This window comes from Muscardinus avellanarius (genome assembly GCF_963383645.1).
Source record: "Muscardinus avellanarius genome assembly, chromosome: 10".
In the NCBI taxonomy this organism is placed as follows: domain Eukaryota; kingdom Metazoa; phylum Chordata; class Mammalia; order Rodentia; family Gliridae; genus Muscardinus; species Muscardinus avellanarius.
Window position 1 is genome coordinate 105,985,571 of NC_137796.1, and position 19,048 is coordinate 106,004,618.

General features: G+C 50.6%; 1 protein-coding gene across 2 annotated transcripts in view; it reads left to right on the forward strand.

The window, feature by feature from the left end:
• Nucleotides 1-19,048, forward strand: part of USP7 (ubiquitin specific peptidase 7) — a gene marked incomplete at both ends in the record, with an annotated part of 60,948 nt that overhangs the window by 10,559 nt on the left and 31,341 nt on the right. Inside the window, 2 exons of one of the 2 annotated variants that reach the window (XM_080702816.1) lie at nt 11,111-11,141; nt 18,040-18,144. In XM_080702816.1, the coding sequence (XP_080558942.1) occupies nt 11,111-11,141; nt 18,040-18,144 (136 nt within the window). Of the gene's footprint in view, nt 1-11,110; nt 11,142-18,039; nt 18,145-19,048 lie in introns of those variants that run through there. The other variant, XM_080702815.1, reaches the window with a different exon arrangement.

The following is a 19,048-nucleotide window of genomic DNA, read 5'->3' on the forward strand; positions in this document are numbered from 1 at the left end:
CCTCCTCTGCCAGTCGGGTTCTGTGGCGCGTTTTGATAAGGTCCTGGGCTGGCGTGATGTATTCCTGAAGCGAGCCCTTTTGTGCCGTGTGGCTGAATGCGTGCGTGCGTCGGGATTCAGGCGGGCCCAGACTCAAGGGGCCTGGAGTGCTTGGCTCTCCAGATGGTGGGCTCGGTGGCGAGGTGTTTGGAACAGAGTGGACCCGTCAGCGTGGTGCCGCCCGCCCACCCACGGGCCTCTCCCCGGAGCAGCCGGCTCTGAGCGCCCAGGCGCCCACTTGGAGCCTGCAGGTCACACTCGTGGGCTGGTGAGGCTCGGCTCCAGGCCCAGGGCCCATCCGAGGCCCTGGCTGCCTGTGTGGGTGTCCTGTCACCTGACCTCCTCCTTTCTCCAAGCCTGCAGATTGTGCAGGTGGGAAGGAATCCGGGTGGAGGCCCTGGCGCCTCAGGATTCCTTAGCTGGGCAGAGGTTGAAAGCAGTGAGATGACTTGGGAGGTGGTCGCCGTGAGCTCCCAGCCAGCCCTGTGCGGCCAGGGCTTTGGCTTCTAATCAGTCTCCTCACCTGACTGTGTGTGTCGCTTTGATTGAAACTGGGGCATGGGTTCTACCACTAGTCCATACCCCAACCCTTCCCCCATCTTGTGGTACTAGGGCTAGAACTCAGGGCATTCTACCACTGAGCTATACCCCAGCCCTATCTTATTTTGAAAGTCTCACTGAATTTCTACACACTGGCCTCAAACCTGTGATCCTCCTTTCTCAGTCTCTTATACTAGGATTACAGGCTTGTGCCATATGGCCAGGCCCCTGATAGTGAAAAAAATTATTTGTGGTACTGGAGGTGGCATCCAGGGGCTTTCTACCTCCAGGCTACACCCCCAGCCCTGTTTTATAACTTATGTGGAAACAGGGTCTCACTAAGTAGCTGAGGCTGGCTTTGAACCTGTGTGATCCTCCTGTCTCAGCCTCCCAAGCGCAGGGATTACAAGCGTGCGCCACCACGCCCGGCTTCTGACAGTGAATTTTAAGGATGGGATAGGTATGTGTGGTGGCACACACCTGTAATCCTAGTACTTGGGAGGCTGAGATGGAGGATCACAGGTTCACGGCCAGCCTCATCTACTTAGTGAGGCCCTCTGCAACTTGTGAGACCCTGTTTCAAAATAAATACTAAAAAAATAGGGCTGGGGGGTGTAGCTCATGTATAGAATGCCCCTGGGTTCCATCCCCGGTGCTGCAAAAAAAAAAACAAAAAAAAAAACCCACAAATAAACGCTCGGTTAACTGCATGTGCCTCTTAGTCAAATAAAGTTGAAAATACCAGTTCCTGTCAGTAGCCACATTTCAAGGCTCAGAGCCACACGTGGGCGCCTTTCAGGTGGGAAACACAACTTGACACTGCATCGGCAGGTGGTGGGACCGCAGCACTGTAGACCCGTGGGCTGGGTTTGCCTCTCTGCTTATAGGGAGCTCTGTCTTGGTCAGGACTGGTTAGAGTGTGGAAAATGAGGCACTTTGCCTGTAATAACGGAGGAAGAGGGTCCAGAACTGAGCAGCAAGGTGCATGCTTGAAGGCAACCGGTAGTCTCTCCTTCAGGTCCACTAGCTGTCGGAGATGAAGTGATCAGGGGTCTGAGCAGCACTCCCCGGGGTTCGCACACAGATTTCTCCAGGCCGTGGGGCGGGGCACTGTGGAGGGCCGTGGAGGACGTTGGGATTGGACTCGCGAACTTAGGCAAGGTCTGAGTGAGGGAATGGAGCACTGGCCTCTGCTCCTGGCCAGTGTGGCCACGGCGCCTCTGCCTTGCTCCCGCGTCCTGGTTCCCACAAAGCACAGCGCTTTTCCCAGACTCAGTGCTTTCTATACGGTAACTGAGAAGTGCTTCACACTGCATGGGCACTGAGGATGGAACCAGGGCCTTCCACCCCGCATGCGCTTCCAGGCAGGTATGTATGTACTTTTGTTTTTTGCAGTACTGGAGATAGAGCCCAGCAGCATTCTACCTCCAAGCTACACTCCCAGCCTGTTTTTTATTTTGAAACGGGGTCTCACTGAGTTGCAAAGGTTTCACTAAGTAGCCGAGGCTGGCTTCGAACCTTCAAGGTCCTCTTGTCTCAGCCTCCCAAATGCTGAGATTACAAGCCCAGCTGCTTCACACTTTTATGTTTTAGTTTCAGTCAGATAGCAGCATGCTACACTGTTAAAATTTACCTGTTTGAGCCTGGCGTGGTGGCGCACGCTTGTAATCCAGGCAAGCGCTCGGGAGGCTGAGACAGGAGGCTCGCACAGGTTCAAAGCCAGCCTCAGCTACTTAGTGAGGCTCTCAGCAACTCAGTGAGACCCTGTTTCCAAATAAAATATAAAATGGGGCTGGGAGTATAGCTCGGAAGTAGAAAGCCTCTGGGTTCCACCCCCCAGTACCACCCCCCAAAAAAAAAATTTTACCTGTTTGGATAACAGTTACAAAAGATTAGATGAGCACCTCCCCTCCTCCCTTGCAGTTCTGGGGTCAGACTCAAGGCTGTGTGTGCTGTGTGTGCGTGCTAATTAGGATTGAACCTGAAGGCATTCTACCTCTGAGCTACATCCCCAGCCCTAGTGTAAACACACACACACACACACACACACACACACACACACACACACACACAATTTGTGGTGCTAGTGTTTGAACCCAGAGGCATTCAACCTTAGCTATACCCCTAGCCTATTTTTTTTTTTTTTAATTTCTTTTTCGGAAACAAGGTCTTGCTAGGCTGCTTAGAGCTTCATTAAGTTGCTGAGGTTGGTACGCACCTGTGATCCTCTTGTGTCAGCCTCCCAAGTACTGGGATTGCAGGCATGGGCCACCACTTTCAGCTTTATTTTTATTTTGAAACAGGGTCTTGAGTAGGTTGATAAGTCTCACTACTCATTGAGGTTATCCTTGACTTTGTGATCTTCCTGTCTCCTCCCAAGTACTGGGATTATAGGCCTGTGCCACTGGCTTGGCTTATTTTTTTTTATATAAAATGTAATCATGATTTCAGTATCTTCACAGTTTCATTGCTATCAGCATAATTTTAGGACTTTTTTTTTTGCGCACTACACCCCCAGCCCTATTTTTTATTCTTTATTTTGAAACAGGGTCTCACTGAGTTGCAAAGGGCCTTGATCCTCCAGTCTCAGCTTCCCAAATGCTGAGATTACAAGTGTGCGTCACCATGCCCGACAATTTTAGGACATTTTCACCACCACAGAACCCTCTAACTGCAGGCAGTCACTCACTGTTCCCCCCCAAGGTGACCACTGATGGATCAGTGTGGATTTGCCTTTGCTGGGGTTCACGCCAATGGGGCCGTCAAGTCTGTGCCTTGGGTCTGACTTCTTAGCATACTGCCCTCAAGCCCCATCCCGCTGGGCCAGTGTCAGCACTGCCATTCCTCTGCGGAACCCCGTGATGTGATGTGTGCCGGACCAGAGGGGCATGCAGGTTCTCATGAGACCCATCAGCTGTCATGGGTTTCAGCCAGCGCTTTGAAGGGGGGACTCCACCGCTGAGCTAGGAACATTCTTTGGTACCAAGCTGCAGAGTGACTGGGTGGTAGAGGGTGGGTGGAGGCACAGTCAGTGGGGTTCCATTAGGAGGACCTGTGGGCTTTTCTCTCCACAGCTGCGGGGCTGGTTGGCGTGGTCTCTTCCTGGGGTTGGTGTTGGAGCTGATGTGCGCAGGCGGTCTTGGGGTGGGAGTGAGGAGCCAGGCTGCACCGTCTCTGGCCCTGGCGCTGTTTCCAGGTCTCCAGCTCAGTGACAGCCGGTGCTGCTCAGAAGGCAGACAGCCTCCCCCAGGTGGGAGGCGCTCCCCTGTCCCTCCCTCCAAGCAGGGAGGGGCTTCTGGTTCAGATCTGGAGGGCTGCACAGTTCAAGGCCACAGGTGGTCTGTGCTCGTGATGAGTGGTATAGGTGGCTACCCCGTATTGAGGACACACCCCTTGGTCTGGCATGTGATTTGCAAATGTTTTCTTCCCCTCTGTAGTATGTCTCTGTTCTCAAAGCCTTTGACTTTTTTTTTCCCTGGTGGTACTGGGGTTCTTGGAAACCCTTCTACCTCTGAGCTACCCTCCCAGACTTTTTAAAAAAAATACCTTTATTTGGAAACAGGGTCTCTTAAGCCAGCGTGGCTGGCTTCAAACCTGCAGGATCCTCCTGTCTCCCCCTTCCAAGCAGGGGGATTACTAGCGACCCCCACCAAGCCCGCAGGCCTTTGACTCTTAACAGTACAATTTATCTCATTTGACTTGAGGGCTGTGGGGGTTTTGCCCAGAGGTATAATGCTTGGCTAGCATGCCTGAGGCCTTGGGTTTCTTCCCCACTGCTGCAAAAGAACTTTTTGGGTTCTTTTTTTTTTTTTTTTGTGGTACTGGGGTTCCTGGAAGCCCATCTAACTCTGGGCTACACTCTCAGACCTATTTTATACTTTTTAATTTGGAAACAGGGGTCTCTTAAGCCACTGGCTTCGAACCTGCGTGATCCTCCTGTCTCCACCTCCCAAGCCACCACGCCAGGCTATTTGTTTTTTTTTTTTTGGTAGTACTAGGAATTGAACCCAGGGACATTTTACCTCTGAGCGCCATCCGCAGCCCTATATATTTATTTTTGTGGTATTGGGGATTGAACCCCAGGGCATTCTACCTCTGAGCTATTACCCCAGCCCTGTCTTCTTTTTTTTCTTCCTTCCTTCCTTCTTTCCTTCCTTCCGTACTGTGGATAGAACCCAGAGGCATTCTACCTCCGAGCTACACCCCCAGCTCTATTTTTTTATTTATTTGGAAACAGGGTTTCACTGAGTTGCAAAGGGCCTCACTAAGTAGCTGAAGCTGTCCTTGAACTGTGATCTCCCAGTCTCAGCCTCCCAGGCTTGCACCACCACGCCCAGCTTAATCTTCTGTTTCTTGAAACAAGGTCTCACTAAGTTGCGAGGACCTCACTAAGCAGCTGGGGCTGGCCACAATCTGCGATCCTCCTGTCCCGGGTTCCCTGGTACTGGGATGACAGGCCTGCGCCACCGCGGCCACTTTTTCATTTTATTTTGAAATGGGCTTGCTAGGTTGAAGAGGGTCCTACTACTTGCTGAGGCTGGCCTGTGAACTGGGATCGCAGGTGTGAGCCACCATGCCTGGCTGGGTTCTTGAAATTGGTACCATGCCGCGGTCGCCTTGCTCGCCTTCCATGACAGTTTTCCTGCAGCTTCCCTTCCCAGTGTGTTTGGCTGGAGGTTTCTGTGGAGGCTTGTGGCTTTTCGCCATCGTTTCTGCCCACAGACGTCTGTTCTTTCCCGTGCCATTAGCGAGGCTCCTCTTTCCTTTTGGTGCTTCTGTGTCTTTGTCAGAATCCAGCACGGGCATGTGGGCTGCCTCTCTTCTGGACCGCTACCCCATCTTAATTCCAAGGCCTCACAGCGGACCTCAGAGCCAGGTGACGGCATTCCCGAGTCTGCCTTCTGCCTTCCCACGTGCCATCACCTCACCTTCATGTTGGGATCCGCTTCTCTAGAGTTACAGAAGAAATTGGCTTCTTTTTTTTTTTTTCTTTCGGGTCTGGGGATGGAACCCAGGGGCATTGGACCTCCAAGCTACACCCCCTGCCCTATTTTGCATTCTTTATTTTGAAACAGGGTCCCACTGAGTTGCAGAGGGCCTCACCAAGTAGCTGAGGCTGTCCCCGAACCGCGATCCTCCGGTCTCAGCCTCCCGAATGCTGGGATGACGAGCGTGCCCCCACGCCCGGCTTGGCTGGATTTGTGTTTAAAAATGATTATTGTTGTTGGTGCTGGGGTGGGATTGAAGCGTTCTTCTTCCAAGTACATACCTGGCCCTTGTAAAACAAGGTTTTAGCAAGGTGTGGTGGCGCACACCTGTAATCTCAGTACTTGGGAGGCTCACACAGGAGAATCACAGGTTCGAGGCCAACCTCAGCTACTTAGTGAGGCCCTCCAGCACTTGTGAGACCCTGTTTGGAAATTTTAAAAATTGGGCTGGTGGTGTAGCTCGGAGATAAAATGCCCCTGCGTTCAATCCCCAGTACTGCAAAACAAACAGACAGACAGACAAAAAGTAAGCCTTATGTGGTGGTATGTGTCCTAGGTGTTATTTAATTAATTAATTAATTAATTTTTGTGTGTGTGGGTCTGGGGATGGAACCCAGGGGCATTTGACCTTCAAGCTACACCCCCTGCCCTATTTTTATTCTTTCTTTTGAAACAGGGTCTAAGTTGCAGAGGGCCTAAGTAGCTGAGGCTGTTCGAACTGCCATCCTCCTGTCTCAGCCTCTGGAATGCTGGGATCACAGGTGTGTGCTACCATGCCCGGCATAGGTGTTATTTTTTTTAAATAACAGCAAGTTTCTTTCTGTGTTAGGTTCTTGTTTGGCTCTTTCAAGTAAAGAAACTTAGTTGGAACTGGTTGTGTTTGGCCAGTTTGGGAAGTTTTCACCAGCAAAACCTGTTTACCTCTGAGTTCAGCCCCCCTCCAGCCTGGCTTGTCTTTGAGTAGTGCTTAGGGAAGCCCAGGCATGGGGCGGGGAGGGGGAGTGCTGCGCTCGCCAGGGAACAGCCCTTCCAGGCCCAGGCCTCTGCATCCCTCTGTCAGGACCCCAGCACCACGGTCCCAGCAGAATAGCAGGAGCTGACCAGGAAGGCCTCCCTCCTGTCAGGGTCTGTCCAGGCTGCAAGGTTGGCTGAGGACAAGCACTGGGACTCTCTTGGTCTGACAGCTCCTCCAAAGACAGGGTGGTGTCTTCATCCAGGGCCAGGTGCCCCCAGGAATATGTCAGAATGAGATTCAGCACCTTCACTTTGGCCCTCAAGGCCCTGCCGGCCCCCGCTCCCCTCTCTCCTTTCCCGCACACTCCCTGGCCACCTGTGGCTGTGTGGGTGTGTGTTCTGCACCCAGAGGTCTCTTGGCCAGCCGAGGTGTTCATTTCTCCCCCGTGGCCCTGCCACTGCTCTCCTCCATTAGGGCATCACCTCAATCTCTTGTGGTCTTGAGAGCCCCTGGGACTCGAGGGCTTGTCTTCTCCAGCTCACCCAAGCCCAGGCCCAGCGCAGGGGTAGCTGGGAACTGTCAGGCCCTGGGTGACGGTGTTTCTGTACTTGGAGGCAGGTAGGGTGTGCTTACTCTTTAGGAAGAAGTCTCAGCCGTTCTGCAGTCCACACTGCTACTGAGAGGAAGGGGTTTATTTGCTCACTGTTTTTGGAAATTCTGGATTCATTCTCCATGAGGCCAGGGTCTGAGGCTAGGGCATGGCAGCTGGAAGCCAGGAGAGGGAGCATGCAGAGCTCCCATCGTGGGGGCCAGAAGCAGAGTGGGCTAGCAAGGACATTCAAAGATAAGGTCGCGCTGCCCGCCTGGAATCCCAGCACTTGGGAGGCTGAGGTAGGATTACAGGTTCAAAACCAGGCTCAGCAACTCAGTGAGGCTCCCATCAACTTAGGGAGGCCAGGTTTCAAAATAAAAGGTAAAATAGGGTGGGAGTTGTTTGGCTCACAGTAGGATGGCACTGAGTTTAATCCCTAGCACCACAAAAAAACAAACAAAAAAAGATGTGGGCACAGCCCTTAAGGCTGCACCCAGAGGGACCCACTTCCCCAGCCATGCCCGCCCTCTAGGTCACCACCCAGTAAGTCCATTACAATAGACTAATCTTAGTGAGATTTAGCTGTCATCCCTGAGCTGGGGGGCATTCTCTACCTGACCATAGCAGGGGACGAGTGACAGCTTGGGTCGCATAATGATAATGGGTTGGAATGGACCTTTAATCATTATCTTTGAAGCATAGTAGACATTTTCCACTTAGCATATTCCAGAATGTGGTGCTTCCAAGAGCGTTTCCATATCTAGTCAGGTACGGAAGAAGTGAGCGCCAGGAAGTATCTGCGAGTCTGGTCTTAGACTGGGGCGGCTACTTGCTGGCCGGTGAGTGAGTGTCTGCTCCTTTCACCCAGTGGCTGCAGGGGCCGGAAGCTTGGCGCCCTGAGCCGGTAAGGAAGGACCAGCTTTTAGATCTGTGGTGGGGCAGAGGTCCCTCCGGCTTGCACGATTTCTGATCATTTTACATCCTTTTGTTCTTTGCACTCTCACTGAGTTTCCCTAGACCTTTTTATGTTTTGAGATGGGATCTACCTAAGTTCCCATGCCGGCCACAGACTCGCTGTCCTTCCTCAGCCTCCTGAGGAGCTGGGACTACAGGCGTGGGCCACCACAATTGACTTTATTGTATCCTTTGGATTTTTTTTTTTTTTTTTTTTTTGTGGTACTAGGGATGGAACCCAGGGGCATTCTACCTCTGAGCTACACCCCCAGTCCTAATTTTTAGTCTTTTTTTTCTTTGGGTGGTACTGGGGTTCCTGGAAGCCCTTCTACCTTCGGCTACACTCCCAGACCTATTTTATTTTTGGAAACAGGGTCTCTTAAGCCAACTGCGGCTGACTTCAAACCTGCGCGATCCTCCTGTCTCCACCTCCCAAGCGTGGGGATTACAAGCGTGCGCCACCACGCCCGGCTAGTCTTTTTTTATTTAAACAGTCTCACTGAGTTGCAAAGGGCCTCGCCAAGTAGCTGAGGCTGTCTGTGAATCGTGATTCTCCTGTCTCAGCCTCCCGAATGCTGGGATTACAAACGTGTGCCACCACGCCGCCCAGCGTATCCTCTAGAATTTTACCCCTTCATTACTTCATTACATTCCAGAGCTGTCCCTGAGGCCCATGTCTACACGGGAGCTCCCAAGGGGACTTTGTCCACCATCACTCAGATTTCCCGCTCCCTGGGTGGTCCGGAAATCTGCTCAGGAGATTCTGAGGAGTGTGGTAAGCTGGCCTGGGTGTGGCTGGCCTGGGTGTGGCTGGCGCTGTCCCTCCCTTCCGGGTGCCCCCTCCTGGTGTAGAGGGCTGGTTATGGCTGTGCCGCCTCCTGACCTGGCCCCACATGAGCGCCTCTGAGGCTTTTGTCCCTCTGGCGGACAGTCCTGGCGAGCTGTTCTTAGCACCTTCTGCTCCGGTTGGGGTGCTGGCTGGTCATTTGTTTCTCTTGTGAGCTTAGTGCTAAGCTTCTGGGCTGGCTCTTTAGGGGCCTGGACCTTCGGGAGGTGAGGGAGTGGTGCGTAGAGCTGCAGGAGTTTGCTGCGCTGCATATGAGCCTTGTGCAGCCGTGTCGTGTGGCCCAGTGTGCAGAAGCGATTGGGATCGTTCTGCTTCTGGCCAGTCTTCGCTGGTCGTGGCCTTTGGACAGAGCAGGGCAGGCTCTGTGGAAACCGAGAGGCCGCCGGGCCCTGAAGTGGAAGCCGCGGGCTGCGCTGTCAGTCTTAGGATCACTCTGCAGAATGCGGCAGGGGAGAGGTGGGAGAATGGCTGAGTAAGCTGTGGCCCAGTGTCGTGGCTCTTAATAGAAATTAAATCTTGAGTGTGTTTATGCACATGTACACGCACCCCCGCCCGATGGCGGTCACTTACGGTGTAACTGAGGAGCGCTGGTGTTTCCTTCCTGAGGCGCACGCGTGCTGTGCACATTACATGCGTGTCAGCGCCGAGGGGGCTGGGGAGGCAGCACGTGGAGCAGAGCCTTCTGCGGCGTCTGCCTGGTGGGGAAGGTCCCTTCGCCTGCGCGGCCGCCGCCTTGGCATTAGATGCTCGAACATCTCATTCTCTCCCAATCCAAACGTAAAAAATCAATGAGGAGCCAGTTTCTGTAGAGAAATGTGCACCACATTGCGATCTGTACTGCCCTCAAGCTGGAAGTGCCCAGTGTCAGGACCGGCCAGCGCTGCCACACCCCTCCCTGTGTTGGATTCCTACTTGCCAAGAGAAAGGGACAGGTCCACGGGGCTTGGCGGCACACGCCTGGAATCCCAGCACTTGGGAGGCTGAGGCAGGAGAGTCACAGCTTCTGGGCCGACCTCCGCAACTTAGACCTTATTTCAAAATAAAAGATGAAAAAAGACTGGATTTGGCCCCTGGTAACAAAAACAAAACCTGCTTAGGAGTTTACAGTTATTTCAGTTTAATACGATTTTAGTAGGAATTGTACAGGTGCATACGTTCTTTGGGGAACACCCGTTTTAACAAAGCATGTGTATGGTTGGACGCAAGGCCTGTGATCCCAGTGACGGGGGTGGGGGGGAGTGGGGTGGGGGGGTCCTGAGGCAGAAGGATCGCAGGCTAGGGACCGGCCTGGGCAACTAGTGATGCCCGTCTCAAGCGCGAAGGGGTGGGGTTCAGCTCACAGATGAGCACCTTGGGTCGGGCACAGGTGAGGGCCTTAGTCCTCACTAGGTGGGTGTCTCCTGCTGCTGCCCCACAGATGCTGGGGCTCCCGCTCTGTCCTAGCGTCCCGTGCCAGGCCCAACCGTTCTGCCTTAATCCAGCTTGAGAAGTTAAGGCACTTCGAGTGCATGGTGCTGAGGTTTTAATGCCAGTTATCTCACCTGCTTCCTAGGCTTGAGGACTCGCCATGTTGCTATTATAAGATATTTGGCCAGGCGTGGTGGCGCACGCTTGTAATCCCTGCGCTTGGGAGGCTGAGACAGGAGGATCACGCAGTTTTGAAGCCGGCCTCAGCAACTTAGTGAGACCCTATTTCCAAATAAAATATAAATAAAATAGGGCTGGGAGTGTAGCCTGGAGGTACAAAGCCTCTGGGTTCCACCCCTAGTACCACCAAAAAAATAAAATAAGATTTTAATTTTGGGATTTTCAGGAAAGTGCAGCGTTAGTATGGAGATTTTCCACCTGGCCCGACTGGGTCCTCTGCCTTGTGCATGGTGCCCAGCACTAGGCTCCTCTGCCGTCTCAAGGACGGGACCTCAGTTTCTGCTTACCAAATACAACACTTGAGGTTTTCACCAATTTCCCCACTAGCACCCTCTCTCTTTTTTCAATTGCCGTATCTAAATATGATGAGGTTGTTTAGAATGTGTTTCTGGTCCTAAGACTAGAAGTCTGTAGGATGTTTTTGAAAAAGAACGCTGAGGCCCAGGCCCCGCCTCTGGAGATTCTATTCAGTCACTCTGGAAGAGAGAACCCTCCCCCTCCCTCCCCCCCCCCCCCCCCCCCCGCACAGACCCGCGGCAGCCTGCGACATGGCTGGGAACCACAGGCTGGGGCCAGAAGGTGATTAAGGGTTTCAGAACCAGTGCTGACGTTTCTGAACTATTCTTCTGAAATGTATTGGGGATTGCCGGTCAAATTGTACAAGTTTATAATTTATATGCAGAAAGTACAGGTTTTCTTTTGTGTATGTGTGTGTGTGTGGTACAGGGGCTGGCTGGAACCAATGGGCTCTCTACCTCTGAGCTACACTCCTAGTTCTATTTTATTATTTTGGTACAGAGTCTCACTAAGTTATGGAGGGCCTAAGTTACTAAGGCTGCCTGTGAACCTGTGATCCTCCTGTCTCAGCCCCCAGAGTACTGCGATTACAGGTGTGCGCCACCACACCCAGTTTCAGGTTTTCTTACTGATCTGATAACCTCTATGTTAAATATTCCTTTTTTTAAATTTGTTTTGTACTGGGACTTGAACCCAGGGATATTCTACTTCCAAGCTATACCTTTAGCCCCCCCCTTTTAAATTTGAACCTGTCTCATTTCCTGAGGCTAGCCTTGAACACGAGAACTTCCTGTTTCTGCCTCCCAAATACTGGGACTACAGGCGTGGGCTGCTGGGTGCATATATTAAGTAATATCATGAGTTCAGGGAGCTGGGTGTGGTGGCACACACCTGTAACTCTTGGGAGGCTGAGATGGGAGGATGGCAGGTTTGAGGTCACCTCGGCAACACGTGAGACCCTGTTTCATATTAAGAAATAGGGCTGGAGGTGTAGCTCTGAGGTAGAATGCTCTTGAGTTCAATCCCAGCAGCAAACAAAAGCATTAGTTTGGGGGATGGAGAGCAGAGAGAAGGGGGACCTGGTGGAGTGGGGGTGAAGATGTACTCCAGGCTCCAAGCCTCCAGTCCTGAGAGGCGAGTCGGCCGTGCCCTGTGCCTGCGCACTCCGCCTTCACAGCAGGTGCTCTCTCCACCTGGGAGAGTAACGAGCAGTGAAGGGGTGCCTGAGCCCGCGGCAGCATCGGCTGTTTAGCCCAGGCACTGCCTGGTGGCCCTGCCCCCCCTGCTGGGGGCCACGAGGTTTCCGTGTCTCTTGGGGGCCCCCCACTCTGGCCTTGAACAGCGACGAAATGCTAGTGCCAGCAAGCTGGAGACCTCCACTTTCTGGCCTTTGATCTTATCCAGGGGTGAGATTCGCGTGTTCATTAGTCCCACTTGATTTCCATAGCAATTGGCCAGAGTTCTTTGGTAGAATAGTAGTTCTGTGTTGACATCACAAATGGAAGTCAGTGGGAGAAACCGGACGCGAGCATCGCCGTCCATCCTCAGCAGAAGAGGAAGAGGGGAAGATTTTATAATCTGGCCACAGGAGCCCGTGATGTCTCTAAAAATAGGTATTCTGTGCCTTTCAACACACAGCGTGTCTCTGATACTTAGAGTAAGGAAACTGTCTTCTGTTGTATTTCTGAGTATAATGCATACTTTGGAATGTTGATTGCTATCTTTAATACTGAGGGTTGAACTCAGTGGAACTCTGCCTCCAGGCTACCCCAGCCCTATTTTTATTCCTTATTTTGAAACAGGTCTGGGTAAGTTGTGGAGGACCTCACTAAGTAGCTGAGAGTGGCCGCAAACCTGTGGTCCTGCCGTGTTGTGCCTCTCAGGCACTGGGATGACAAGCATGCGCCACCACACTCGGCTCCCGATTGCTTTATTCTCCTGCAGACATTTAGTATACCAGGAACGTGTGTGTGTGTGTGTGTGTGTGTGTGTTGCTGAGGGTAGAACCTTGGGTCTCCTGCATGTAGACAAGTGCTCTACCATGAGCTAACCCCAGGCCCCAGTGACTTTTAAAATCGGTTTTAAATCATTAGTCTTGGGTTGAATGGGGTTCCGCTCTTATTAAATTTGATAATTGTGTCAAAAAGTGTTGTAGTTCATGTATGGCCAAATCAATGTTATGTCTTACAAGTTTCCAACAAGGTGAGACCTACGTCTAGAGCAGAATCGGCCCCCGCAGGCATAGCGTATGCGCAGGCCAGCTCTCCACACGCGCTGCTGCCCTCAGACGGTCCGAGGCCATTTTCAGAAGCTTGGTACAACCCCCCCCCCCCCCCCCGGGAATTAGATACTTGCAGATTTACTGTGTCTTGATTAAATCTTTAGTGTGGGGAACCTTTAAAAGCTGCATATTCTGTCCCTTGGGAGATAGACCTGAGTTTCCTTGCAGGCTGGCTGGGTCTCTAGGAAGGACCTGCTCTAGAGCTCACCAGCACCTGGTCTTTGCCGTCTCCGACACCGTCCCCCTGCCGCGAAGGGTGGTTGGCTGCGTCCATCTGGATGTGAGAGATGGGCTCTGGCTCAGGAGGTGAAACTTGCCTGATTTGTGTATTAGGAGCCAGCTGCAGAGAAGCCCTGTCTTGATTTCTGATACATCTTATCAGGCTTTCTTTATTCCTGGTGCTGAAACATGGAGTCGAATTTTGTTAACTTTTCCCACCTCACAAAGTAACAATTGGGATCCGTGCATACATATGAGTGGATTTTAATTTCTATAATTGCCATAACTTGAAAAGCACTTGTCACAAGTCACCAAAACAAATTCTCCTTTCTGCTGTAATCTGAATTCACTGGACCTCATAAAACCAGAACTGTTGTCTTTATTTCACAATTAATTCTATAACTTGTCACAATTTAGACCACTTGTGTTTTCATAGTATCCTAATCTTAGAAGGGTCTGTAATTTTCAGTGGTCTGTAATTTTTGCATTTGTGTATTATAAACCATGTTTGTTTTTTGTTTTGTTTTATGCTACTGGGAATTGAACTCAGGGGCATCCTACGTCTGAGCTACACCCCAGTCCTGTTTTATCTTTATTTGAAACAGTTTATCTAGGTTGCTGAGAGAGCCTCACTACTTGCTGAGGCTGTCCTCAAACTGTGATCCTCCTGTCTTGACCTCCCAAGTGCTGGGATTGCAGGCATGCGCCGCCACACCGGGCTCTGCCGCGCCACACCGGGCTCTGCCGCGCCACTTACGCAAACCCACCTCTGGGCTCTTGTGAAGCAGTCTTCATCATTAGGTCCTTAGGCGCTCTGTAAAGAGAAATATTTTATTTCTGTTCCAACACAGTTCTACTTATTATAAGAATGGTTGCATGTAATAATAATTGCTATCTTTATTAACTAAACATATCCTGGAATTATATAGGTACATTGAGAACTTTAAAAAAAAAACCTTTTGCAACTCGGTAAGACCCTTTTTCAAATTAAAGAATAAAAAATAGGCTGGAAGTGTAGCTCAGAGGTAGAGTGCCCCTGGGTTTCACCCCCAGTACCACCCCCCAAAAAACCCTGCAGCATAATATAACATTGGTAGAATATGAACCCAGGGGCAGTCTGTCTCCCAAGTTATATCTCAAGCCCTTAATTATTTACTTAATTTGTGGTACTCTGGATGGAACCCAGGGACATTCTACCTCTGAGCTACATCCCCCAGCCCTATTTTTATTCTTTATTTTGAAACAGGGTCTCACTAAGTTGCAAAGGGCCTCATTAAGTAGCTGAGGCTGTCCTAGAACCTGAATCCTGTCTCAGCCTCCCAAATGCTGGGATTTCAAGTGTGTGCCACCACGCCCAGCTTTTTTGTTTTGTATTATTATTGTTATTATTATTATTAATTATTAGTGGTACTGGGGTGGAGCCCAGGGGCTTTCTACCTCCAGGCTATACTCCCAGACCTATTTTATACTTTATTTGGAAACAGGGTCTCAGTAAGTTGCTGAGAGCCTCACTAAAGTAGCTGAGGCTGGCTTCGAACTTGTGTGATCCTGTCTCAGCCTTCCAAGCGGGGGAGCCACCACGCCCGGCTTTTGTTTTGTTTTAAAAGCAAGGTCTCATTAGGTTGCTGAGTGTCTTGTTTTGTGGCTGAGGCTGCCTGTGGAATCTGTGACCCTCTTCTCTCAGCCTTCTTAAGAACTGGGATTACAGATGTACATCGCCACACCTGGTTCCCATAAAACTTTTTTTTTTGGTTGTTTTTTCCATGATTGGTGATGGAACCAGGGATATTTTACCTCTAAGCTATACCTCCAGCCCTGTGTTTTTTTTTTTTTTCCTTTATTTTGAAACAGGGTCTCACTAAGTTACAGAGGGTCTAAGTATCTGAGGCTGGCCCAACCATGATCCTCCTATCTCAGCCTCCCAAGTTCTGTTATTACAAGTGTGTGTGACCACACCTGGATAAAAACTTTTTAAAATTGTGATTTGTTTAATCCCAGCGCTTGGGAGGCTGAGACAGGAAGATCGCACAGGCACAGTATCACCCACAAAAAAACCCAAGAAACCCCAAATTCCCTTCTTTCTTGTCCCTTACATCGACTACCTGTCACTGATAGGAATGCGGTTCCTTCCCTGTCACTCTTGTGAGGGCCTGGAAGTCAGGGGACCAGTTTGAAAGTATGTTTTTTTTAAAATTTATTTTTATTTATTTTTTGTGTGTGTGGTACTGGGGTGGAACCCAGAGGCTTTCTACCTCCGGGCTATACTCCCAGACCCATTTTTTAATATTTTATTTGGAAACAGGGTCTCACTAAGTTGCTAAGAGCCTCACTAAGTAGCTGGGGCTGGCTTCGAACCTGTGCAGTCCTCCTGTCTCAGCCTCCCTAGCGCGGGGATTACAAGCGTGCGCCACCACGCCCGGCTGAAAGTATGTATGTTTTTAGAAACAGCTTTTTAACACAATCAAATGTATATATTGGTATTTATTTTGTATTTTTAAAATGTTTACTCTTTTTGAAGGTGGGCATGGTGGCACAAGCTTATAATCCCAGCATTCGGGAGGCTGAAATGGGAGGGTCACGGTTCAGCTACTTAGTGAGGCCCTTTGCAACTCAGTGAGACCCTTTTTCAAAATAAAGAAAAAAAAAATAGGGCTGGGGGTGTAGCTCTGAGATAGAATGCCCCTGGGTTCCATTCCCAATTAACCCCCTCCCATTTTTTTTTTTTTTTTTTTTTTTTTTTTTACTCTTTGTGATACTGAGAATGGAACCCAGGGGCATTTCACCTCCAAGCCACATCCCCAGCCCAGCTTCTTTTTTTTAATTTTTATTTTGAAGCAGGGTCTCACTAAACTGCAAAAGGGACTCTATATTGATATTTATTTAGTAGAACAACTAAGAGGCAGTCAAGATTGGAAGTGCTCTTGATCGTGTCTAAATATGGGTGGCAGTACCCACTTCTGGTATTGGAGAATTTGGGGAACCGTAAGAGGAGGAAGCACTTTTGCAAGAGTCACGGGAAAGGTCTTACAGTGCAGTCAGTGAGTGGCTAGGGGGCTTTCGGAGCACAGAGGAAGGCCATGGAGCTGTCCGTGGTGCTGAAGCGCCTTGGCTGCTCCTCTGACCCTAAGGCCGCACACACCCACCTTTTGCTCTCTACTGAAGCACACCTCCTCATCCTGAGTTTCCTGATTTCCTGTTGAAATGTCTGGTGCACCAGGGAGAGCTCACTCTGGCACAGTGGGGTCAACCTTGGTAGCTGTGAGCTCTTCTAAAACAACCTTTGAATTGAAATGGGAAGTACGAACTTCTTTAAAAGTTTGCCATTGTTTGTTCTTTCTGGAAGATACGCCCTTCATCAATGTGAGATAACTTTTTAAGTCGGTGAATGAAAATCATGCTTATAAGGCTGTAATTAGTTATTCCCATATTAACTAATCATGACTTAAAAGGGGTGTGTGTGTTGTGTGTGTTTAATGTACTGGGGGTGGAACCCAGGGGCTTTCTACCTCTGGGCTATTTTATTTGGAAACGGTCTCACTCTGTTGCTGAGAGCCTCACTAGGTAGCTGAGCCTGGCTTTGAACCTGTGTGATCCTCCTGTCTCAGCCTCCCAAGTACTAGGATTACAAGTGTTGCAGCACCATGCCCTGATCAACTTAAAAGTTTTGAAACCAGCCTTCTGATTTATTTCTTTGGGGGACAATACTAGGGATTGAACCCAAGGGCATTCTACCTCTGAACTGTACCCCCACTTGTATTTTATTTTTATTTTGAAGTAGGGTCTCTCTTGATTGAGTCTCATTAGTTGCCGAGGCTGTCTTCAAACCTGTCTCAGCCTCCCAAGGACTAGGATTTCGGACGTGCACCACCACGCCCGGCTGATGGTGTTTGTAAGCTAAGTTTTAGTTAGAATTTAGAATGACAAGCCTATTCAGCCAGTGTCTAGGTATGTCCAGACTCTTGACGTGTTTACACAGAAGTTGTCTGGTGGCGGTTTCAGGACAGGAGTGTAATGATGAAGGGACTGGCATGTGTCCATGACAAATCTCAGCGTCTGTTCTGCTATGTACATTTCTATCGACAAGTTACTGTAGGATTAAGTTTTAATTCTCAGGAAACCTGTTGCAATTGACTGTCTTCCTCAACTGTATGAAGGTTCTAAAATCTAAAGTGACTAGCGATTATAGAATAAGCTGGAAAGAAACTAAGTATAAACGCTCTATGCGTAGAAAATTAATTTATAAGTAAAATTGTGCATCTAGCAGCTTGTCCTGCAGTGTGCCCTGTGCACACATTCCACCTAGCCACCTGGGCGTGGTCGCGCATGCCTGTAATTCCGCACTTGGGAGGCTAAGACAGGAGGACCACAGGTTTGGAGCCAGCCTCAGCTACTCAGGGAGGCCCTCCAGAGCTGAGTGAGACCCCGTTTCCAATTAAGAAAAAAAATAGGGCAGGGGTGTAGCTCTGAGGTAGAATGCCCTGGGTTCAATTCCCAGTACTGGGGGGGGGGGATTCCACTTAGCATTTTGAAAGCAACATAAATGAGTGTTTTATAAATATACCAGTAATCGGCCTGTATCACAAAGAGTTCTTATTACCATACACTTAGGAAAGCACTTTTTGCTTATTCAATCCTGTCCATGAAGGTAACACCCATGGAATTTCTTTGTTTTTGTTAAAGCTGGAGACACAGACGACCCGCCAAGAATTACTCAGAGCCCTGTCATCAATGGGAACGTGGCCCTGAGTGACGGCCACAGCAACGCAGAGGAGGACATGGAGGATGGTAAGTGCCGGGGCTGGCGCTCCCCGCGGGGCTGGCGGCCAGAACGCAGGCTCCTGTAGCTTTTCCTTGAGTACCTGTGAGTGGAAGAGTAGCTAGTCTGGGCAGGTTAGATCCGAGCACAATCTGGAGTCCTGTTTTGTGTGGGATTTCACGGTAAGTGGCTCTCCCGCCCGGCAGGGAGGCCAACTCCGGAGGTGTGTGGCGAGTGGGCGTCTCTCCTGCCTGCAGTTCTCCCGCCGCAAGTCCGTCGCGCTCCGCTCTCCTCTCGTTTGCAGCCCCGGGCGTGGCTCCCCGCATTCTCCGTAGTGTGCAGCAGTCGTTGTAGCTGAGCGGCCTCCCCACCTGTGAGGTGTGAAGTCAGAGTGGAGCGTTGGGCTGCCTGCCGCCCACTGCCTGTGTAGCACACACATGAAAGGCACACGCACACGCATGGACAGTCTGTGTAGGGAAGCAGGATTTTCTTTTGGGACCATTTCTTCGTTATAACTTAGCAGACCATGTGACCTGAAGATTGGCCAGGTCAGAATCTTGAGAAAGGAGCAGCCAGACATTGCTCTGTGCAGCCCCTGGAATCGTGCAGTGTGATGTGAAACCATGTTCTGTACAAGCATGTCCATCAATCCTCATGAGGGTTGTGTCCTTCCCAGGGGAGTAACGGGGCAGTTGAAAGAAACCCTGAGGCACGGGCTGCACCACCAGAAGGACTGCTGTTCAGACCTCCTGCCAAAGTCCAGCCTCCCTGCGAAACTGCAGCCGTAGTTGAGAGTTCTCTCACAGTGCGGCTCCCCCCTGGCAGCTGGCTGAGGCAATATCTGAGGAAGGTAAAGAGGCGGGCCTGAGCCCTGCTGCTCGTTCTGTGGATGTGGAGTGCGCTTTCCACGGTAGCCGAGGGCAGCGGTGTGGG